Below are 24,886 nucleotides of genomic sequence, written 5' to 3'. Positions count from 1 at the left end.
TCATATGACTGTATCAAAATTTAAATTAGAGAGAAGTTTGGTTTATGTGGAGTCTATTAGCTAACTGGAGCTTTTTTCCAGACCACTATTTGTTCAATTTTGGTTTTGGGGATCTTTCTGAAACAAATCACATCCTCTGGTGTCTTGTTGCTGCTTGAGATGCTTTTTTAAGTTATATGGAAGAATGTTTAATTTCTTTTTAGTTTTGTTTTGTTTGAGTTCTACTGTATTTGAATATTATCGTAGTTTTTTTCCTTGCATTGTTCTTCTTGGAATGCTTTTAATTTTTGTATGTGTGTGTGTTTGATAATAAAGTTTTTTTATAAAAGAAAAATTTTGGTGTATGGTCAGTTTTCCTACATCATTTACACATATATGGTCTTCATAGTGTGAATGATTTCATATCTTTCGCAATGACTGAATGTGCTGAATGCTTTCTCACAATGCTTACATACATAGGGCTTCTCCCTGGTGTGAGTTCTTTCATGACTATGACACTGTGTGTGGTGAATGCTTTCCCACATTGTTTACATACATAAGGTTTATTTCTAGTGTGATTTTATTCATGCATTTCATAACAACTCTGTGTAGTGAATGCTTTTCCACATTGCTTACATATATAAGGTTTCTTCTCTGTGTAAATTACTTTATGTTTGTGAAAGGAATGACTAAGAGATAACAGTTTCACACAGTTCTTAGTTACACAGGGCTTCTCTCCAACATGTATTCTTTCACTTACTTGAATAGAGTATGAATACATAAAAGTTTTCTCACATTGTTTGTACCCATATGGACTCCCCACACTGATTTCTTTTCTGGGTTTGAACAACACTGGGTGTGCTGAAGGCTTTCACATTTCTCTTACCTAGAAACCTTTTCTCCCCAAAGTGAGTTTGTTTACTAAGATCAGAGAAAGCTTTCCCATGTTGCTCACACTGACACTGTTTCTCTCCAGTATTTCTCATTTCATGTTTCTGAAAGGACTGGAAATCACTGCAGGTTTTTCCATGCTCACTACATTTATACAGAATCTCTTCAAACCTCAAATACTTGTCTGCATCATTTCTTAGATTTCTTGAACAATTTTTGTATTATTCTTCCATTTGCTAATTACCACAGGTTCTTCCTACAGCAGTCATATGCATACATGTTTCCCACATTACATCTCTGTAGAGCTTCTTTTGGGGTGGATTCACCATAGCCCATTCTGCCTTGGTAAAGTTCACAGCTACATCCTCAAAGATCACAGTGTCCTCAGGAAAGGAAGATAGTCTTCAATGGATACACAGGTAAATAAAATATTGATTCATGATGGAGCTGGTGTTACACATCCCATTGCATGGCTTGTGCATTGCCCAGGATCCTTTGAATGCAGCTCTCAGCCAGTAGAAATTACAGAAAAATGTGGTCTAGTTAGCTGGGGACTCTCAGCAACCCACTCCTGGTATACACTTTAGTGCCATGATACCAGCCATGAAAATATTGACCCAAGACCTGTCAGGTTTGATGTGGTACAGCTGGAGTTTCAGTCTGGTTGCTTTGGCAGAGTGTAGCCTAGGCAGGGGATCCAAGAGGGTCAAGAGTAAAAAGGTCTGACATGACAGTCCACTGTGTCTTTGGCTGGAGCAAGAACAATGAGATAGACCAGCACTCTGTGCTCCATTGTAATAGTCTGAGGAATTAACTCAGCAGCAGCCAGAATAGTCAGATAGAGGGAGACAGATCCTGTTGTAGGCAGAAGACCCTTGTGGCTGCTAGAGGAATTTGTGCTTCAGGTACCCAAGGAGAAGACTCAGGAGCTTTTATCTATAGTCCAGTCTCTGTTTCCCCAGGTTAGATAAATCTTTCTTTTTCCACCTGATGTATCCTTTCAATACTATATAGGCTAAGATGATTTGCTCTAAAAATGCATGTTTTTTGCAAATTAGTGTTTCTTTGTTATTTTGAAATATGTGAACTAACAAGGTGAAGTTGGAGTCAAACCAATTCAACACAAAATTTATTAATTGAAGAAAAAGTCTTCCTGCATTATTTGAATATGATTTCAATTTTAAGTTTTTGGATGACTTTTAAAACCCCTTTAAATTTTGGGTTATGTTAACATTCAAGGCTATCATCTTGATGTTTGTAAAAAATTGTTGGTTTTTATCATTAAGAATTCTTGATTAGGACCCGGGCTTTTCTCAGTTGGTAAGTTTTTAATTATATTTTCAATTTCATTGATTGATATTGGGTTGTTTAAAATTTTTAGGTCTTCTTCGTTCAACTTTGGTAATTCATACTTGTAGAGGAATCTGTCCATTTCTTCTGTGTTTTCCATCTTACTGGCGTATAGTTTCTCGAAGTAAGTATTGATGATCTTCTTGATTTCTGCTGGGTCCATCATAATTTCCTCCTTTTCATTCCTAATTACATGGATTTAGGCCTTTTCTTTCCTTTTTCTGATAAGGTTGGATAAGGGTTTGTCAATTTTGTTTATTCTTTTGAAGAACCAATTTAGCTTCATTGATTTCTTGTATCATTCTCTTAGTCTCCATTGCATTGATTTCTGCTCTCATCTTTATAATTTTCCCCCTTTGGGTTTGTCCTGCTCTTCTTTTTCTAGAAGCTTGAGGTTCACCATCAGGTTGTTTAAATGCACTTGGTCTGTTTTCCTACTATGAGTATTCACTGCTGTGAATTTCCCTAAGACTGCTTTCATTGTGTCCCATAGATTCCAATATATTGTATTGTCATTGTCATTGAATTGAAGGAATCCTCTGATTTCTTCTTTAATTTCCTCTGTGACCCATTGTTTATTCAGAAGTGTGTCATTCAATTTCCATTGGTCTATTAAATTTTTGTGGTTTCTTTTGCTGTTGATCTCCAATTTCATCACATTATGGTCTGATAATATGGAGGGGATAACTTCAATTTCTTTTCACTTACCTATTATGTTCTATAAGCAAGTATGTTGTCTATTTTGGAGAATGACCTGTGTGCAGTTGAAAAGCATGTGTATTATGATTTTGAGGGGTAGAACACTCTGTAAACATCTGTTAAGTTCATTTGTTCAAAAGTTTGATTGAGTTCTAGTATTTTGTTGCTTGTTTTTTGCCTAGTTGATCTATCTATTTGTGACAGTGGGGTATTGAGGTCCCCCACTACTATTGTATTAGTGCTTATATGATTTTTCATGTCCATTAGCATTTGTTTTATATAGTTTGGTACACTAGTGTTTGGTGCATAGATATTTATGATTGTCATCTCTTCTTCTTGGATTTTTCCCTTTCCAAGGATGTAGTGAACTTCTTTGTCTCTGTTAATCAGTGATCATTTGAAATCCACATGGTCTGCAAAGAGCATAGCTACTCCCACTTTCTTAAGAGTTCCTGTCACATGGAGTACTGTTTTCCACCCTTTAACTTTCAGTCTATGAGTTTCTTTTTGAATTCAATGTGCTTTTTGTATGCAGCATATTGTTGGATCTTTCTTCTTGACCCATTCTGCTAGTTTATTTCTTTTGATTGGTGAATTGAGACCATTAGCATTGGTGGTTATAACTGATACATATTGACTCATCATTGTCATGACTTTTTCTTTTTGATGGATTCTTCCCCTTTTTCATTCAGTATCTTGCCCTATTTGATGGATTCATTCTGCTGGGCTTCCTTCCACATTGTCTTTTTCTAGGATATTGTTTAAAATTTTTGGAGTGCTAGTTTGGTATTCATGAAGTTCCTCAGGTGCTCTTTGTTATGAAAGTATCTTATTTCTCCATCAAGTTTGAAAGATAATTTTGCAGGGTACATCAATCTGGGTTGGGGGCTGTTTGCCTTTAGGGCTTGAAATACATCACACCAAACTCTTCTTGCTTTGAGAATTTTGCTGAGAAGTGTGCTGTGATTCTGATGGGCTTTCCTTTGTATATGATTTGTTTCTTTTCTCTAACTGCTTGTAGAATTTTGTTCTTCTGTTGAGTTTCTGAAATCTTAACTATTATATGCCTGTGTGTAGAATTTTTTTTTTAATCAAGGCTAGTTGGAGTCCTATATGCTTCACTTATCTGTAGATCAAGTTCTTTTCCCCTGCTTGGGAATCTTTCTGCCATCACTTCTGTGAACAGTTTTTTTATGACATCTACACTCTCTCCCGTTTCTTCATTGACTCCGATCAGTCTTATGTTATTCTTCTTTCCATTGTCTAGCAGCTGCTGGATTGATTTCTTGTGGTCCCTTGCTATTTTAAAGCAATTTTTCTTTTCCTGCTCACTAATTGCAATCTTATCTTCTATATCTTAAATTCTGTCCTCATATTGGCTCATTCTGCTGCATAAACTTTCAATGGAGTTTTTAATCTCCTGGAAATCTATTTGCCTCTGTTTTATGGATTCCATTTGTTTCCTATGTTGGGATTCCATCATGTTCCTCAGCACCTCAATTTTTTTTGTCTGTGTCCTCTCTAGATTTATAAGTCATGTCTTGCACTATGTGCACAATGCCTGCTATTTGAGAAATTATTTATGATTTCATTTTTTCCAGATCCTCTGTCATACCAATCCCCTGGAAGATTCAACTCCTCTGCTCTGAGGGCAACTCTGCTCCTAGGTGCTGGGGCAATAGTACAGTGGCCCAGGAGTTTTGCCTCCTCTGCCCAGTTCCTAGGATTATTATGAAAGTCATGCCTGCCACACTTATAAGATGGTGGTTTCATCTCTCTACTGAGTCTTTAGGACCCTTGGGGTTTAAGAGTAGTAGTCAGACAGGAAAGACGCTGTTATGGATGAGTTCTGTATGCAAGTGGATTACAAACCTCATGTAAACCAAACCCACTATTCATCAACGGTAACCTCTGTCTTCACCTCCAGCCCCAGATGTGGCCCTTCCAGGTCAAATGGTGATTAAAGTTTCCCAGATTTGCTCTGAATTCAAGGCGGCAGCTTAAATAAACTGGAGCCACAGGGGATCGAGGAGGGAAAGCTGTTGAAGATCTTTCTTCTGTCAAAGAGAAATACACACACTAGAGCTTCTCCAATACTCTTGGTTTCTGATTTTTTAAAACATTGAATATGGTTTAGAAGAAGAATGAGATTAGATGACCCTTGACTGAAAAAAGTGTTTATAAGCAAATAGCCTAAACTTCTTACATTTTGGTATAAAGTTGTGAACTTGTTAACTTTTTAAAGCAAGATATAAAGCAAATACAAGAGAAAATAAAGTAACTTTACTAATAAAAAAGTCAGATATTTTATAATGAATGGTACACCAGGGCTAACCACAACATTAAAGCCTTGTCAGGATAAATAGTCACCAGATAAAGTCAAATTATTGCCACAAGGAGGTATCATTACACACCCATAAAATGATTAAAATTAAGACAGATTAAAAATACCAAATATTATAAAAACTGAGAGCAATGGCATCTCTCTTGGGTTAGATATTGGACTGTAAATCCTTACAAACATTATGGAAATAAAAAACAGAAGACTATCTAATACAACTTTATTTAGAATAGTGCAGGAGACTGCCCTGTTGATTATGCCCAAAGCAGCCTGTAAGCAGTGCAGGCTGTAAAGAGTTAACACCACAATTTGCTTGTTTTAAAAAGTGAGCCAGACCAAAGCCTATGTGACTCATAGGGGCATTATGGTGATGCATGTATTAATAAACTATCCCTCACCAAACAGCCACAGCAGAGACCAGAGAAATAGTCTATGATGCCATGGGGCTCTGATACGACACACAGCCCAGGTCAAAGTGATTCTGACCCAATTTTCGTTCCCAGAAATGAAATCTTTTTAACTGTATAGACAGGTTAATCATTAACCACAACCTATATCTGATCTATTCTGTCCCTAATGCAAGAATGCCTTGTCCCTTCTTTTATAAGCCTTGTCTGGATCAGCAATTTATCTCTAGCAAAGACACTACCTCCCTGACCCCAACTTAACAATGATTGTGTCACCAATAAACACCACAGTTCTGGGTGCTTTGGGATCTTTGCTAGTTCAGCACTGACCATTCCAGCTGCTCCTTTCAGCTTGGTTCTGTCTCTGAGTCTTTCTTCTTGCCTTGTGTTGCAGCACCGAGCAGATCAGAACCCTCAGCAGGAGTCCCCCAGTAAATAGCAAAACAGTTCAAGGAAATGTTCATCATATAATGAATCGATGAATAAATTATAGTATATATAATACTGTAATACATAGAAAACTACTTGTAACAAAAAGGAACAATTTATTGCTGCATGAAACAAGAAAGGTAAATATTGTAGAGATTATGTTCAGTCAAGTAAACCACACACACAATACAAATGGTCTCTGATTTAATAATAGTTAGAAGTTAAGTAATACTACTTTACCTTCCTTGCCTTAACTTCTCATACAAGTTGAGAGTGAAATGGTTTTTATCAGAGTCTGTAGGTAACAGTAATGCACTGCATATCTTCAAAAATTAGAGAGAGTACTTTGAATGTTTTCACCAGAAAAAAATGATAAATGATTGAAGATATAGATGTGTTTAACCCAATTTAAACATAAAACAATGTATTCATTTATCAAAACATCACATGGTACTCCATTATTATATATAATTTTATGTTTTATGTATCAGTGAAAATGAATATAATTTTAAAATTTGAAATATAAAATTTAATAAAATTACAAATCTATTCGGAAGTACAATATAAAATGAAAGATTTTTTAAAAATTAATTTTATTGGCACATTTTAGGTATGCAATATGATGGCATTCATCATTAGAAATTTGTACCTTTACATGATATATCTTGGTTCTTATTTTTCTCCATTCCCTTGCCCTCCCTTCAACCCCTCTACCCCTCCCTATTTACAAAGACTTCGTTTCCATTTTTTCCTTTCCTCTTATTAATTCCATTTCTTTCTTCCTTTCCCCAGCCCCTCCCACTTCCCTTCCCCTTTGGACCTTTTCTTCCTATTTCATGTTATCTATTATGCATTTGGGTCCTTATTTACACTTTCAATTTCTCACACCAGAGAAACTATTCGGTATTTAACCTCCATCTGTTTTTCATGCCTTCGCAAATATTTTCTCATTATCTGCCTTGATAGTTACTTTAATGAAAAAAATCTAAGAATCAGCAAAAGGGCATAGAACAAGTATTTAGAAAATTTGCATTGAAAGCATGGTTCCACCACAAAATATTCAGTCTCTGTTTCCCACATTTCTACCAAGATAATTGCATCAAGATTTGGTATTACAGTATACATAATTGCTTCATCAGAAGACGACTGGAAGGCTATTCCAAAAGACTCTATAGAATACAGATCAAAACTTTAATACCTTTTTTGTTGCTGTTGTTACTGGGGATCAAACTCAGGACCTTGTGCCTGCGAGGGAGGCGATAGAACCACTGAGCTATGTCCCTGGCCAAAATTTTAATATCTTATACTGTAGAATCTGTTCTCAGTTTTGTAATCTTGGAAACCTAATTTTGTCTGCATAAATAGGAAGTTGTACTTTTGAGAATGGATTTGACAATAGCAAAGCCTAATAAACTGATGTACACAAGCAGAATGCTATTTTTAAAACAACAAAAAAATCAAAACATTTGAAGGTATTATCCACCTCCTAATGTAGTTTTGCTATGTGGAGATTGATTCACAATCTGAAGGCTGATACATTAATTTTAAAAAAGAAACCTGTTGCAGGATTTTGCATAATGCAATTTGCATGACTTGTTCTTTCTCTGTAGAAACTGAATGTGATGCCAAGTAGGTACAATTAATTGGGTGGGAAAATGGAACAAAGTGGGATAAAGACAACTATTCTCAATCTGTTATTGAGGAAGAGATTATGTACTATGCAGGGTCAAAGTTACTGAGAGGTGATTACCACTACGGTATGGAACATTCTAGCATTCTTGTTTCATCTCTACCATCACACATTCCACATCTTCCCACTTCATTATTTCTATAATTTAATGTGTTTTTAAAAATGAACTTTTTAAAAGTTCATGTGTGTATGACAAAATACACAAGTATTTGGCTGTACAAATGTTAGCACAACTATAAATTACAACCTGACTACAATAGAGATATTACAATCCCCAGAAGTTTCCCTCAGAAACTTTTCTCAGTCCTTTTCCAGCTCCCTAAATCAACTCTTATTCTGATTTTTTCACATTACCTCAAAATAGCTAAATTGCATAGAATTTTAATTCCTCAGAATAATCCTTTCAAGGGAAAGGAAGTGGCAGCTGCCAAGAAACCAAGGCCTGGAAACCAAGATGATGTCATAAAGAAACTTTCCTTTCTCCCTTGAATTATTTTGGCACATTCATGACAAGATCTTTGGGTTAGTCTAGGTGCCCATTAACAGATGAATGAATGAAGAGATACATAATATATACACAATGGAGAATTATTCATCCGTAAAGAATGAAATCTTGTCCTTTACAGCAAAATGGGTGGAACTGGAGGATATTATATTAAGTAAAATAAGAAAAATATAGAAAAATAAGTACCACTGTTCTCTTTCATATGTGGAAATTAGGAAAAAGTAGACCAGAGTTAGCATAGTGATTACCAGCAATTGGGAAGAGTTATGGGAGGGTGGAAAATCGGTAACTGGATTTGACAAATGCGTGCTATATCCACAGAGCAGAAATATCACACTGAACCATTTAGTCTAATTAATAGATATTTAAAGTTTTTTGAATTTAAACATTGGGCATATTTACAGGATACCAATTTGTTACATTGATCTATGTATCTAATTTTATGCAAAAATCACACTACAACTTTATAATAATTCTTAAAATCATCTTTGTTTTTTCAGCAATGATTTGCAATTTTCAGTGTAGAGCATTTATATACCTTTTATCAAATTTATTTGTATTTTCATAATGCTTCTGACACTGTAAAAAGTATCATATTACATTTTATTTTCCAATTTTGCACTGCTAGAATATAGAAATACATTTGATCAGCGTATGTCCTGAAACAATACTGTTGGGGTTGTCATTATTTATTAACATTAACAATGAATTTCCCATTTATTTGAATGAATTGAATTTTCCATTAACAATGATGATGATGATGATATAATCCACAAAGTCAATTTTATCTGTTCTTTTACTATTTATATGTCTCTTGGAGCTCCAGTGGCACAATCAGTTAGCAAGCGGTACTTATATATGTCTCTCATTCCTTCTTTACCCTGTCTTATTATACTGACTCAGATCAGGAATGACACAGTAGTCTTGGACACTTGGGCATAGCTTTCAACAATTACACAAGATGTTTATTTTTCTTTGAGGAGTTACAGGAAGATGATGATGTAATTGCAATGGATTTCAATACAGGAAGGCACTGCTTTAGAGCCAGATATCTAAAGTTATATACTGTGCCTTGTATGCAAACTCTATTAGACTGAAAATTTAGTTCTTACTCTTTAGTGTAGCTTCATCCATTAATTAACCTACAACATAATCAGTGATAACAGACATGTATCATGGAATACAGAGAAAAACATTTGGATCAGTAATAAGTACAGTGGAGGAACTGCAAGAACCTTGTCTACTGTCATGATTGACAGGTGCAAGTTTGACTAAGATAGAAACTTCTTTAGATAAACTGAAAAGTAAATCATTCTTATATTGCCTTTTCACAACTAAACTGTTAACAGATTATTAGATCTGAAAGAGTTTTACTTAATAACTTTTATTGTGAATGAGTGGATTAAAGTCAAAAGAAAACTATTTACCAATAGTCATCAAAAATATAGGATTCAAATTTAGATTTTGAAAATATTGTACCAGAAGTTCTAGAGTGGGGATTCTGAAGCACTGACTATATAAATTCTCTAAAATTAAACTACTGTTTTATAGAAAAAAATATGCAGTTTCATCTGGGGAGGCTTGACTGGTGTATATAGAGACTCACAAGTGCTGTAGTTATTGACATGATTTGATTCCTCACCAATATTTCACTATTCATTTTCTATGTCTTATTAAGTCCATTGTTTATTCTCTATTCTCTTTATTTGTGACAAACCAATATTTTAGTGTACTTCTTTACTTTCCCATGGTTTTAAAAAATAAACAACTTAATTGTATATATACACTTGTAATAATAATTAATTTATAATACTTAATAAAACTTCCTCCATTACATATCACTATTCCAAAATATTTACATTTTATTGATATGATGGTGATATCTGAAACTTTTAAATATGTAGTTAATGAACTAGCATAGTTTCTTTGAAAGTGACAATCCTATACTACTACATGGCTTGTTAACACATCATGATTAGAAGTAATCTGTGTTACTTGGTTTGATCAAATTTTTCAATACACTCCCAAATAAAAGCACCTAAATCTAATGACAATATTGAGTTGTAAGGTTGTTATCTAACTCAGTGGTCTGCTAACATTTTTGGCATGATGGACTGATATTATGGAGGACAATTTTTCCATGGATGGGTGGAAAGATATTTTGTGAGGTCTTTTCACCTTTTTAAAGAAGCTCTCCAGTGACACATGTTTTTCTATATTTTGGTTACATTTAGCTTGTGGATCTACCAAAAATGTGACTGAGAAAAGTACACAATATGAAAATAACGTGAGTGTTCCATGCATAGACCAATATAAGTGTCCTATTCTCACTTTAAGTCTGTTACCACATGTAGCTTAACTTGCCACCCAGTAATAAGGTTTTGATATGAATCTGCAAACAATTGATTTATAATGGTCTCTATGCAGTCAAACTTTACTAATTTTAATCTGCATTTGCAGCTACTCCTTAGAGGCCACATCACAGCCTCAGTTCCACTTCAGATATTCAGGCATTAGATTCTCATAAGGAGATTGCAAACTAGATCCCTCCCATGAGCAGTTCACAGTAGGGTTCAGGCTCCATGAACCTTTTTTTTTCTTTAATTGCTTTAATAGAAAAGACAATAATGTTCCACATTTCACATAATATTAAAAATAAATCCAGTTTTAAAACACTCTAATAAGTACTTAATGAAAATAAATTTATTGAAAGGTAGCAATGACCATAATGTTAGCACCAACAAATCATTACAGATGGCTTTTGCTTTATAATAATTGGAGAGAAAGTGGACAAAACATGAAACAGAATATGAACATTTTTAAGACTCTATTTTATGCAGTCTTTACCTTTTTGCTAAATCTGTGCATATTTCAAAAGTACTCATGATGGCTGCAAAAATATTCAGCTAAAGTCCTACTTGAAAGATATTACAGTGGCCCTCTACCACTTATATGGCACTGCAAATCACTGTTTATAAACTTAAAATAAGCAAGAATTCAATGAATCTCTCCAGGTAAGAGATTCAGCTAAAAAAGAGAACATCAGCAGAGAACTAGTGACCAGAGTAAGAAAATCAGTTCGATCTAGAAAGATAATTAGTCCACATAATTTGGTTAGATTAGATCAATGTGACTCACTCAATAAGTCAAAAATAATGTAAGAGAAATGGGTAAGATGATGCAGAGACCTGTGTTTAAATTCATGCAAAATAATCCTATTGCAGTCAACCTGTAAATCACTGAGTCCATTAAGATAACCTACATCTTACCATAATACAAATGCAAAAAATTATTAGTTTTCTCTAAAGTGCACAACTTAGGAAACCTTCACCATGGTGTGTGTTTGATCAGTGTGTACAGTATAGATGAAACAGGCACCTCCACTGCAATTTATATTTTAATAAATAAAAACACATTAGGTAGGAAAAAAGAAAGTAAGCAGCACCTGAAGTCTTGGACACTGGTAACTAAATGCTGGTACTCAAATGATCTAGCTAGTTAAGTGTTACTAAGAGCTGCAAAAAAGTAGACATTTTGGACTTGACGTTTTAATTCTAGTAGAGACAGGAATTTGTCTGGGCATACAGTCCTGTCACCTGATGGTGGGTAGGATACCAGTCCTTCATGTGTCCTATACTTTGGAAAGCAGGCCGGACTCTGGAGCACTCACCTTAATCAGATTCTGAATTTCCTTGAATTTTGGATGATCTTTGTCAAGCTACCAGCTGCAACAGAACAGCTTCACTCATGGTAACTATGATCCCAGGGTGAGCAAGATGCTCAAGAGCAAACATCCTGTCCATCATGCTTCTTGATGAGGTGGCATCAGCAACAATATGAACCTCAATTCCTCGACCAACAAGCTCCAGAGCAGTTTGTGGATGCATACATGAGTTTCTACCCCAAATAATACAACACTCATGACTCCAGGAATCTCTGCTAATGCTGCTTCTACTTCTGGTAATACCATTGAAAACTTGCTCTTTGGAAGTACCAGTTTTACACATGTTAAATCAATTTCTTGAACAGTGCTTCCAAGACCTTTAGAGTACTGTTCTGTTACAATAACTGGAATTCCTAAAATCTGGGCTCCTTGCAACAGTCTGTGTCTCAAGCTTATAATATACCCAAAGTATTCGATGACTTGTCTGAACCTTTTCTACATATCACAGCAGAAAAACACAGTGCTTGAAGGTGTCAGATTTCCCAGGGTAGTGAGCTGGATCTGCAGCAGCACAAGGAGCAGCTTGCAGCGCTCACTCAAGGCGAAGCCCTTGGGCATGTCTATGGACTGGCCCCACTCCTCAGCGAACAGCTGCACCACGAACTTGCGCTGCATGTCCAGCTGGTCCCCATACAGGCTGAGGAACTTCAGGATGAGCAGTTAGCAGCCCGCGCCGTGTGGCACTGAGGAGGGCCACGCTAAAACGGAGAAGCAGAAGAGCGCCGGGACCGGGCCCAACTGAGCCCAGGCGCCCGGAACCCAGCGCTGCTCCAGAGGGCTCCGCCGCTGCCATTTTCCTAAGGGAGTGCGAGGCGCGCGCCTCTGGCCAGCGGGGGCGGGGCGGGGGGCCTCCAATGAACCTTTGCTCTTCCAATGCCTTGCTAATTCCAATGCCTTTGCTCTTCAGATAGGAGGTAGAGCTCAAGTGGTAATGTGAATTACCTGCTCAACCCTCACTTCCGGCTATGTGGCTTGGTTTCTCCAGGTCACAAACTATCAGTATGACAGTGGTTATGGGTGGAGGTGTAATTCAATGGTAGAATGTGTATTTAACATGCCTAGAACTCTGGTTTCAATTCCCAGTACAAAGGAAAAGATATTAGACTGAGAATTACATTACTTTAACTTTTGACTGAGTGGGAGTGACCTTTTCTGAAAATTTAGTTCCCTATACAAGAAATCAGTGTTAATGGCAAACGAGTGCAATACAGTGTATGTAAGTGATACTGATGATCAATTTTGCTTTAGAATACCGTAAGAAGAGTCTGACAATATGATCATTTTAAAGACATCTAAATTGCTTTACCCAGTCCAAAGAATAAACGATCTATTTTGTTACATGAAAAGCTTTCAAGGGGAACAAACATTAAGAGTCAAGAGAATAAAATTTCATGAGGCCATAGTGTGAGATCTACTTGGTATATGAATGAGAATCTTTGAGGCTAATATTTATTTCACTTCCGTCAGGCATCAAAATCTTGTACTTCCTTTTAGTGTTCAAAAATTGTTTTAGATATTTTCTTCAACTTTCTAGTCTGGTGAAAAATAAGCTTTGTCACAGTTATTCTTTTGGGTGTAGATGTTCCTGCTTCCTTTGATTATGTGTGGCATCACTGACATCACTGCCACTCAAGTGCCAAAGGAAGATTTTGATGTACAATAAACATTTGATGTTTGTTATATCCTAATCTTAACATTCAGGATTTTGAATGAACTTTCTGTTTAACAGTAAATACCTGACCTCGTTGACTCTTCAAGGGACTACCTAAAACAAAAGATAATAAAGTTTCTATCTTCACCTGTCTGAAAGACATTATAGTTCAAGGCACTTTAGAGAGCATACTAAACATTATTAAATATACCTGTGTATGACAACTGGGCTTTTATCCATTAATTTTGATCATGTTTTAAAAATATTTTACTTCTCTAAATATTATGGGTTTTGATCTTCCAAGTTTTGTATTGTAATCCTTCATACTATATACAATATTTATGAGAATTAGATAAACATATTGGCTAACAATGTTATTGTTTATAAAATTATCTAATTATGAATATATATTCTATCTATATAGATATTTGGTAAAAAATATTTATTTACCAAATTGACTTATTTTTCCCTCTCCCTTACAGAATTATTTCTAACAGTAATAATCATGCTGCTATCCTATTCAACATATTATTTCTAGATGTTAATGTGACTCATTTAACAAACAGTTAAATATCACTATGGTAACTAGAATAAGGGCTATAAGTGGGTAGAAACCATGAGATGTAAGTGATCTATTGGTTTGAGAGAGGTAGTTTAGATAACCTTAAGATCAAATATCTATGGAAATTTTAGTCAGGCAGTTGATTAATTGTACTGATAGCTGATGAGTTCCAAATGAGTATCTGAGCAGAGAGGTGGCTATAGAGTTACAAGAGGTTGGCTCCAAAAGTATAATTAAATATGATTCAGTGTCAGAGCAGAGCATGAACATAATGGTGATCAGTGGCATCTGAAGATTGATATTAGTAGTCTGATCCATTAAAATTTTGGTGCCAAAGAAAGAATTCTAATTCTGGAAAAAGTCCAGTTGGAAATGAAGTCAAACACTTACATCTAAAGCAAAGCAGAAGGCATTATATTAGAAAGTGGATAATACGGAATCATTGTCATAAGAAGAAAAGCAATACTATGATTAAAAATATTCGTATTTCTTGAGTGTAGTAAACATGAAAATTATCAAGTTATACTCTGGAGATACAGTAATAAACAAGATAGAAAGACAGGAGAGGGAGGAAAAGCAAAAGGGATGAGAAAAGGAATAGTTGAAAAAAGGAAAGATGAGTTATGTAAAGGTATCAACTCCCCACAGGAAATGTAAACATTATGTACTATGAACATATATTAATAAAGAAAATGATCTGAAAAAGAGAAAATATTGAGGAAAAGCAAAAAATAACATTACTAAATTTTTGGTGTGCCTCCAATCAATGAAATATTTTGTTGTTGTGTTGCTTAGATTTGTTGTACCCAGTGAGAGAGAACCAACCAGAGACCGATATTAAATCCACACAGTTTATTACCGGCCAGGACCCGAGCCAAGCATCCACTGGGGGGAGACAAACATGTTTTATACACCTTTGAGGCCAACAGTTTCTTGGCCCCTCTATGGGATAGAACTAGTAAACCAAGCAAAAGGTACAGAAGCAGAACGTCCTGCTGTTAGAACATTTGTAAAAGAATAGTTGATTAATTGTTGTTTCTAAGAGACTCCCTAAGGGGAGGAGGTTTCTAAGCTTCCTCCTTCTGAGTTCATCTAAAGGGCAGGCAGGTGGGTCAAGCAGCAATATGGAGTCTGTCTTGCTAACTAGGGTCCTTCAAGATTTACTTTGTGTCACTTAGTGGAAGACATTATTATCATTTCAGTGTTACTAAGGAAAACATGAGGCTTATAATTCATGACAGAAAAAAATGAATTTAGGTGAATTTCTCCCCCTACCTAATGAATGTACTTTCTTCTTCCAAATGATGATGTAAATGCTTTTATTTAGTAGTACTAGGACTGAACCAAGGGCCTTCACACTGAGCTACATCCCAGCACTGCCACCCCTAAAATTTTGACATAAGGTCCCATAAAGTTGGTAAATTTCACAGACTGGACACAAACTTGCAACTCATCTGCCTTGCCTCCCGGAATGTTGGGACTAGAGCAGTACACCATGATACCCAGATTGTAATTTAAAGTTTTAGGGTTTTTTTAATGAAGATTTCCTCACCCTAGCAACTCATTTTCTCTTGGATCAAGCACTAAGAAAGGTTAGACAGAGGCTCTTGATATTCCCAGTATCTTTTGAATGTTTTTAATACTTGACTATCTCTACTTCACTGATTGCTTCTCTGTATTCCTGACTATTTCACTCTCCTGCACTTGCTTTAAATAAAGGATCCATAAGTATTTATGTGTCAAATGAATAGAAAACATGACTACTTTCACCTTTTTCTATTTAATAAAAGCTATTTTAAGCACTTAACTGTGACTGTCATTGACGCTACATTCCATAGATAGAAGGAGACTCTGCTTTCAATACTCTTGAGATATTTGATAGGTATGACAGATAGGAGAAAACAGCTTTTTGTTTCACTAGCCACCAAAAGCATCAACTGAGATTCAGGCTTTCATCAAAGAAGCTCTCATTTCTGTACTGTCAGTTCCCAACTGCATTTTTCCTTGCACTCTCTGGACCTATCTTACTTCACTCTTAAAAAATTCCTTACCAACACCTATTCTGAGTCAATGAAGTGAAGACTGTCACACCTGATTCAAAGTGCAGAGAAATGAGAATCTGATGCTGGTTGAAATACAAAAGGTTTCACATAGCAAATTATATAGGAACTAGGCACTGAATGCTAAGAATGTGTTTTCTCAGCTGAAAACTCTTAAAAGAACAGAAAGGAAAAAGGCACAGAGCTTGAGATAATTGAGCAGGAAAATGACTTTTACCCTTTAAAAGCATGCATTGGCTTACCATTCTGACATGAAGAGCAAACACAATGCTGTGGCTAATTCCATCTGACAAATTCCTTGACTGATATTTGACGTTGGGAAGAACCCAAAGGAAAGAATATTTGATTCTATCTTTGGCCCTTCTTATACCTCCTTTACTTCTCATCCCCTCTCTTTTCACTGTCTTTTCTTTCACTTTGCTGTCTGGATTGAGATAGCATATTTCTCATGCTAAGCCCAATAGGCAAAAGAACAAAGAAACATAAAGGGGAAGGCACTAAAAGCAAAGCTGTTTTGTAAGATGAATATCTAAAACTATAAGATAATAATAGTTTAGACTTGGCAGTCACCCTGGGCTGTGCCAGGGATTACAAATTTAAATTTCCTAGCAATGAAAAACAATAGAGCTCCTCACTCCTTTTCAGACTCTTCCTTTCTGACTCTTCCCACTTGAACTTGGGCAACGCACCAGGTGGAACCCCATGATGCAGCATCTTGTCAATATCACTGTCAATCATGCTCTGAAATACCCAATAGAAGGTGGTGCAGCCCTAGAACCATTTTCAAATCCTTAAGCCCAACCCATTCAGTGTCTTTGCCATTTTCCTTTCCACTTGTGCTTTTCTTTCTGCCAGCATGAGCCTGATCACTCTGAGCAAAACTTCACTCGTTGAACTTCATTAAACTCAGTTGCTTTTTCTGTACTGTTGTATGCAAAGTCCAAATGGTTCATTACACACAAGAACCTAGAGACCCGTCTGGGACCCAATCACCCATGGTAATGTCTTTGCAGAGCCAGCCAGCAAGTAAAAAGAGGAATCTGTGGAGATCTCAATTTTTGTAAACTCAGCCCAAAGCCTCTTTATTTTTTACTTTCTTCTCTCTTCCTATCTCAAATCTTGTAACTTTTTATCTGGTGTTAGTTATTCTGGAGAAGCAGAGAAATGGAGGGTAGAGGAGCTTAGTGTACCTGACACAAGAGTGGAATCATGCAGCCTCTGTGTTTTAAAGAACCACAGGTCTGTAGGAAGCCTTTCTCAGCTATGTGCCACAACCTTGCTGGATCCAAGGGCTGCTTCTTGATCCTGGCCTAGACATATGTCTTCTTGGAGCATCTCTGGGTTGATCCTCTAATACTGGCCCTCATCCTCCCTCCATCATACTTGGTTCTGCTATTATTATAATCATTTTTGCTTCAGGTTTATTTCCATGGTTGCTAACTAACTTTTCACTATGACATTTTCATTGGCCAGGAAATTTGTATCCTTTTTGGGCATATGGTAGTGAAAATGCAGGAGATTTGGGAGTCAGAGGAAGGGGCTAGGTAGAGGGAAAGATACTATACAAGGGCTCAAATTTAAAGGTAGCTCCTGGCTGGACAACTGGTGGCCATGGGGTCCAAAAACCCTACCTCTCCTCGGTTAACAGCAGCACTGATTGCTTTTCAAGCTTGTTTCTCCTTTTATCTTAGAGACGTGTCCTATCCCCATTTCTTAAACTGTCACCTACCAGATCCCTCACCAATTAAACTTTCCTCAGCTCTTTGCAAGCAAGCAACAAGCTCTACCTGCCCTACTTGCAGTGGCTGGGGAAATACTTTTTGGGTCCCAGAGCCCTGCTCCTCCAGATAATGGGTTCTGATTAAAGATCAGTTGTGAAATCACCTGACAGCCAGCGTTCCCAAGAGACAATTATGCAGGAAAGTTAATCAGGATTTTATTGAGGGAAACACTACTTCTCCTTAGGCATACCAGGATGTTAGGTGATTTTATAATTGGCTAGAGGCATCCAGCCAATAGAGCACCCAGTCTCCAGACCTCCTCCTATTCAGGAGACAGGCTTTGGCCAAACAGAATGATGCAAATATCTGAGGAAAGTGGTGCTGGCCTCAAAAGGCCAAGGATGGCTGGCACCTGAATTCCAAGGAGTTCATCTTCACTAGAGAACTCTCTGGGGCTGAAGGGGTCAGAGACAGATCCAGATGGTGCCATGTAAGATTTACATGCAGGGGCTGACCCATGGTTTCTCTATAAGGTTCTCATGGCCTAATTCTTACTCTTCCTGCCCTCAGGCCCATCATCTTGGGGTATGCCTCAACTTTTCCACCTGACTACCTCCTTTAATACCCTCTCAGACACTGAGCTAAATTAACCCTCCATAAGCTGCTTCTTTATCAACCTGCATAATCAGTGGCCCCCAGGAGATAAAGACAACATATTGAGCCCATACCATACTGGGTCCAGATCTGATTACCATAAAGCTTCAGATGCAAGGAACTTAACATCTAAGCCTGCTACCATTCCAACACTACTTTAAGAAATGGTAGGCAAGATGGTAACATCCAAGTTCAGGGCGCCTTTTCAGTCATGAATATTCAGCTAGGCAAAGAGAAGCTGAACAAAGTTTTTGAGGACCCTGAAAAGTTTGCTGACGGATTCCATACACTGACAATGGTTTTTGATCTGACCTAGCAAGATGTCCAGTTCATCCTGGTTTCTTGGGGTACAGAAATACAAAGAGAAATGATTGTAAGAGCTTCAAGACAGGCCAATGATGAGGTCTTTACAGATGTACCTGGTAATCAGCCAACTGATGCATTATTTGGGACCCAAGAAGGGCCCAGGTGAGATTACAACACTGGGGTTGTACCACCAGGCCATCTTAGCAGGTATACCCAAGGTCATGCCCAAGCCTACAAATTATGATAAGCTCAGGACTATTAGGGCTCTGATGAAAATCCAGCAGCTTTCAGCACCAACTTGAAGAGGTATTACATAAATACACTAATTTAAACCTGGAGTCTAGATAGGGCCAAATTATCCTGGGTCCATATTTTATCAGGCATTCAGTTCCAGACATTAGGAGGAAACTCCAAAAATTCCAAAGGGGTCCTCAAGCTGGAATAAGTCAATTGGTTGATGTGTGATGTGGCCTACACAGCCTATGGGATGTATTATAGGACAAAGAGGAGAGTAAGGAAAGAGGCAGGCTAAAGCCATGCAGGCCCTAAGGGATAAGGCTCATGATAAGGCCCACAACCTCAAGGGGGAACCAAGAGAGTCCCAAGAGCGATAGAAGCAAGTCTGAGTGCTTCAGTGTAAGTGATCAGGGCACTCAGCAAAGGAATGCCCTCAACAGCTGTCAAGTCCTTGCCAACCCTATCTCAACATGGAAGAGGACCCTTGGCCCTGGAGTAGGCACTTACCTCCTTCCCAGAAAGGGTTGACTTTATCCACCACCATGGTGGCCAGGGAAGAATATATGGAAAGTGACTGATGGTGCCCTAGGCAGCCGGTGTGGCCCCTGCATAAGGATATCCTCATGACCTTGCAGAAGCCTTGGGTAATTCTGAACACAGCAGGTAAGTTTTATCAATATTGGGGCATTTTACTCAATTCTAATCTCCTGCTGAGGTGGATCATCTAATTCCTTAGTTGCTGTGGGCCTTGTAAGAGTTAATCAGTCCATTTTCTTTACTCTCACTCTGAACTGCTGGTTGGCAGATAACCTTTTCCAAGCTGGTTTCATAGTAATGCCAAAATAGCCCAAAGCAGTGGAAGCAATATGCTCTTCCTTCCCAGGGCCACTCTCTCATTCAAACTTCTGATAGCCCATGTCCTAGTTACCAGGGACCTAGCCAACTTGGCTACATTGAGGCCAACTTCACTCCCATTGGGTTGGTCCCCAAGGATGGTGTAATGGCACTCCAGGAAGGGGTATCAGGGCCACTCCAGTAATCATTCAGCTGAAGGGCCATAATCTATACCCTCATAGATGACAGTATTACCTTAAAAGGGAAGCTGGAAAGTAGCTAAAGCCAATTTTTGATAAATTTTTGGCTACAGGGTTGCAAGTGCCATGCCAGTCCCACTACAACACATCCATTTTACCAATAGTGTGGGCTTTGATAAAATATTGCCTAGTACAAGATCTCAAAATTATCAAGGAGGCAGTGGTTCCTTTTCACCCTAGTGACAGGCTCATACACACTCCATTAATGAATCCCACAAGACACTAACTGGTTTTTTGTCTCTGATCTCATGGATGCCTTTCCTCTTCCTATCGACCCCAGTCCTCAATACTTGTTAGATTCACCTATGTGAGGTAAAACTTAAGCTGATGATTAACTAAGAAATAGACCACAAACTTCAGATGCCTGCAAAACAGTGGATGGCACCAAGTTTCTTTTAAAAAGTCATCAACCAAGTAAAATATTTTCCCTCCCAACAAAAATTAGCCCTATCCTAGAAATATGATCCTCTCCTGCCTGTCTTGTGTAGCTAGTTTTGCTCCTCTCTTGCTTGCTGCAACTCACCCATGTGTTTATGGTTAAAAAAAATTTCTGTCCTGAGGCTCAGAGATTTTTTTCCCTTGTCACTCTAATTCCTACAGATGTCTTCCAGCAAACTAGACAGAAGATTGCACCCTTGTTTATCTGGCATCAGAGATCAATATCCCTTATTTATTAATGTTTTCATAGCTTTAGTATTTGGGCCACACAGATTTAATCTTAGTCAAATTTGTGCCTTTTTAATTAAGAGATATTACACCACTGATGGGGACTCAAATCAAGGAACAGCATCCTCCTCTGCATCTAGAACTAATCAACAAATCCTGAGAAACTCCTTTGGCCTCCCAAATCAGGCAGAGCAAGAGTTTCTTGGTCTTCCTCCAGGTAGGATCAATGTCCCTGTTCAACCAGAAAGAACTGTAGAAAATGGATATTCCACCCTTTGCAACTCTTAAACATTTTGGGGCACCAGATGAGACCACTCACCTGAACCTGGGCAACACCCCAGAACCAACCCTTTGACTCAGTACTTTGTCAATTACACTGTCCATCATTCTCTGAAAGACTCACTGGGAGGCACAATAGGCCAGGCACCCGTTTTAAATCTTTAGCCCCAGTGTATTCAGCACCCATGTTATTTTCTTTTCCCCTCTTGCCATTGCTCTCTACAGGACATGAGACATGAACTCAATGACTCTGAACATTCTTCCACTCTAAACTTTATCAAACTTAGCTGATTTTTCTGTACCATTGTACCATAATTCATTGTTCATTCCACGCAAGTACCTGGAAATCTGTCCAGGACACTATCACACAGAGTAACAATTTGATGTTATTAAAGTCTTTGTTACAGATCCTCTGTCACTTCTCAGGAAGGAAAGCCACTTGCTGAAACACTTTCCTCAGGGAAGATTTTACTTCCTTATTTCTCAAACTATAAATCAAGGGATTCAGCATGGGAGTGACCAGGTTGTTCAGAACCTGAACAGTTGCATTAATCCATGGGTTTGGAGTGGGCTGCAGATAGATGAGGACCACTGGCATAAAGGAGAGGAGGATGGCAGTGAGGTGGGCACTGCAGGTGGAGAAAGCACGGCGTTGCCCCTGAGCAGAACGGATCTGTAGAATGGAGCAGACAATGCAGCTGTAGGAGGTGAGGATGAGAAGGAAGCAGCTGAGGGGCATGAGGCCCACACTGATGAACCCCACCATCTCCAGGGCTGAGGTATCTGCACAAGCCAGCTTCAGCATCACTGGGATATCACAGAAGTAATAGTCTACCTCCTTGGGGCCACAGTAGGGCAACTGGAAGGTGAGAGTGGTGAGAAAGGTGGCCTGAATGCAGCCAAAAACTGAGGTCCCTGAGGCCAAGATGGCACACACTCTGTGACTCATGATTATTGTGTAGCGTAGAGGCTGACAGATGGCAACAAAGCGGTCATACGCCATCACTGTATACAGGAAACACTCAGTGCAGCCCAGGAAATGGTAGAAGAAGAGCTGGGACACACATCCGCCATAGGAGATGGCTCGGCTATTCCCTGAGAGGTAGAACAGCATCTTGGGAGAACTCACAGAAGGAAAAAATATGTCACATACAGATAGCTTGCACAGAAAGAAGTACATGGGAGTGTGAAGCTGAGTGGAGGAGACAATTGCCAGAAGTATAAGCAGGTTCCCTATAAGAGTGAAGATATAGAAGCATAGAAACAAGGCAAATAGTGTAGCCTCCAGACCCTCTGTGCATGGGATTCCCAGTAGCATAAATTCAGTCACCATGGATTCATTCCTCATCTTCCTTAAAAGATTGGACTTCAAAGCAGACCACCAGACTCCAAAGTATAAACCCAGAAATCAAATCAAGAGGCTGTCTGATGGATGTGCTGGTTTGATTTTTAACAATCAGCAGTCAACTTTCTGATACTGGGACACATCTACATAAAATCACAATGCCAATAAAATCTCCTGATTAGAATCTGGAACTTTTGGTTTTGGTCAAGTTGGACTAAGATCAGTACAGTGTACATTTCTCACTAATTACAATCAAAACTTAGATAATAAAAATCACATCCTAAGAAATCTGAGAAGTAAGCAGAAAGAGACAAACTGGGAAAGGAAGCAAAATGTGGAAAAGAAACCCAAGCAAATGTGAGTTTGTATTGTTTCCTGTCTTTATTCTTTTTGTTTTAAGCTGAAATTGGACTGAAATTTGCAGAATTGTGTGTTGGCTCCCCAAGATTAATACACTGCAATAATTTACTCATCTTTTTGACAGGAGAGCTTGATAAAAGGGGCCTCTGTCATCAAAATGTGTGAAGGAATCCCTGCTAATTCATCTATGTCCCCTTTTCTTTCTCTTTACCCCTTCCCCTTTTTTTTTCTCTTCTTCTATCATCTTCTTACCCCCACTCGTGCCTAAGAAGTACTATCAGTTTAGAAACAATGCGCCAACAGCGAAAGACTCCAAAACTTGTAGAAAAACTTCAACTTTTAAACATATGATTTCTGAAAGAAAGTGTGTGTGTGTGTGTGTGTGTGTGTGTATTGGTGTGGGGTATATATTTCTGTATACAATGGGAATGTGGAAGAAAACAAAGACAGAATTCACTGTAAACTGCAAACATATTTCCCAAGAAGCACTACAAAGACTCAGAGCATAAAACAACAATATGTTTTTTGTTGTTGTTCATTTTCAGTTTTTTCTTTTCTTTTTTTTTTTTTTTTTTTTTGAGACAGAGTCTTGCTTTTTAATTCAGGATAGCTGTGCACTCACTATGTAGCCCAGGCTGGTTTTGAATTTGTGGCAATCCTCCTACCTCAGCCTCCCAAGTGCTGGGATTTCAGGCATGCACCACCATGCCCAGCAATTAAACAGTTTAAAATATCACCCAATACGAAGTCTCATATTAACATCAAAGGATAAAAATCTCACACTAACTTGTTAGTGATACATTTGAAGGACAAACTCAATGCAGCATATTAGTGGTTGTCATAGCTAAAGTGACATTGGACACATTGCTTGCAGAAGATAAGAGAAAATACTTGTCTGATTCTAACTAGAATGATGATCCATTAAAGAAAACAAGTAAGCAAACAATTAAATATTTCTTTGTTCATATGTTTTTCAATATAATTGAGTCTATATAACATAATAAAAAAGTTTCCAGAATGCAATCTGAAATTACTCAACATACAAAATGAACAAGCAAACAAGAAAGTGTAACCAATTCTCAAGCGAAAAGATGATCAAGGGATATTAAGTCTGAGATGACCCAAATGTTGGAATTATCAAAAATAAATGTTCCAAGAAAAATAGGTATATGTATGAGAAATGAGTGAAAAGGTAGACATTTTCTGCAGAAACATATGAAGTACATAAAATGATTCAGGGAGAAATTTTAGTGCTGAAATTATAGTTGTTGCAAAAAATATTGGAAACCTCTAAATTATATTGTAAGTCTTAACTAATGCAGCAAGAAAGAAAAACAAAAGTTAAGATGATGAAAAGAAAGGAACAATGTCTTTTCTTTTCTTTTTGTTTTGTTTTGTTTTGTTTTTGGTACCAGGGATCAAACTCGGGTCCTTCATATCGGGAGGCAGGCAGCTGAACCATAAAATATTTATTTTCAAAATAAATCTCATAAACTACAGTAAATGCTTCTGAAACTAATAAGCAAATTGATCAAGGTAAATGAATACAAAACTATGCTGCATTTTCTTCTACAAATGATGGCAAGCCCTTAAGAAATGAGTGCCCAACCTCCAACTCAAAACCCACTTATTTATTGCAAAATGCCAACACTACAATTAAACCTGGATACTGAGGTTTTAGTTTAGAAAAAAGCAACTCATCCATCAACATCCTCCATCTTAAAAGGAAAATAACACATGTGCCATAGGTTCACCACTACTGCTAGAAACTAAAATTAAAACAAATAGGGCACCTGTAATAATATCAAAATACACAGATATTGCAAATCATTAATGAAAGCATTAATAAAGCATATATAAATAAAGCAACAAACTGTATTTATTCATTGGAAGACTCAGTGTTTATGAAGTAGTACCATACTCACCCATATAATCA

General features: G+C 37.5%; 1 protein-coding gene and 2 pseudogenes across 1 annotated transcript; all 3 read right to left on the bottom strand.

Annotated features, from left to right (window-relative positions):
• Nucleotides 1-684: 684 nt before the first annotated feature.
• On the bottom strand, nt 685-1,663 carry LOC147827814 (zinc finger protein 670-like; annotated as a pseudogene).
• Nucleotides 1,664-11,697: 10,034 nt separating this feature from the next.
• LOC101723125 (isochorismatase domain-containing protein 1 pseudogene) lies at nt 11,698-12,808 on the bottom strand (annotated as a pseudogene).
• Nucleotides 12,809-21,660: 8,852 nt separating this feature from the next.
• Nucleotides 21,661-22,593, bottom strand: LOC147827813 (olfactory receptor 10D1B-like). The gene has a single exon (XM_087212552.1). The coding sequence runs from the start codon at nt 22,591-22,593 to the stop codon at nt 21,661-21,663; it is 933 nt and encodes a 310-aa protein (XP_087068678.1).
• Nucleotides 22,594-24,886: the final 2,293 nt, after the last annotated feature.

This window comes from Heterocephalus glaber, unplaced genomic scaffold (genome assembly GCF_053883595.1).
Source record: "Heterocephalus glaber isolate CG9 unplaced genomic scaffold, H.glaber_assembly_v1.0 deba00001431, whole genome shotgun sequence".
Taxonomy (NCBI): Eukaryota; Metazoa; Chordata; class Mammalia; order Rodentia; family Bathyergidae; genus Heterocephalus; species Heterocephalus glaber.
The sequence above is the reverse complement of the archived record's forward strand: the minus strand, read 5'-3'. Positions and strand labels throughout refer to the sequence as shown.

Excerpts from the sequence above, each read along its gene's own strand:
- LOC147827813 (XM_087212552.1), bottom strand. The coding sequence starts at position 22,593 with ATGAGGAATGAATCCATGGTGACTGAATTTATGCTACTGGGAATCCCA.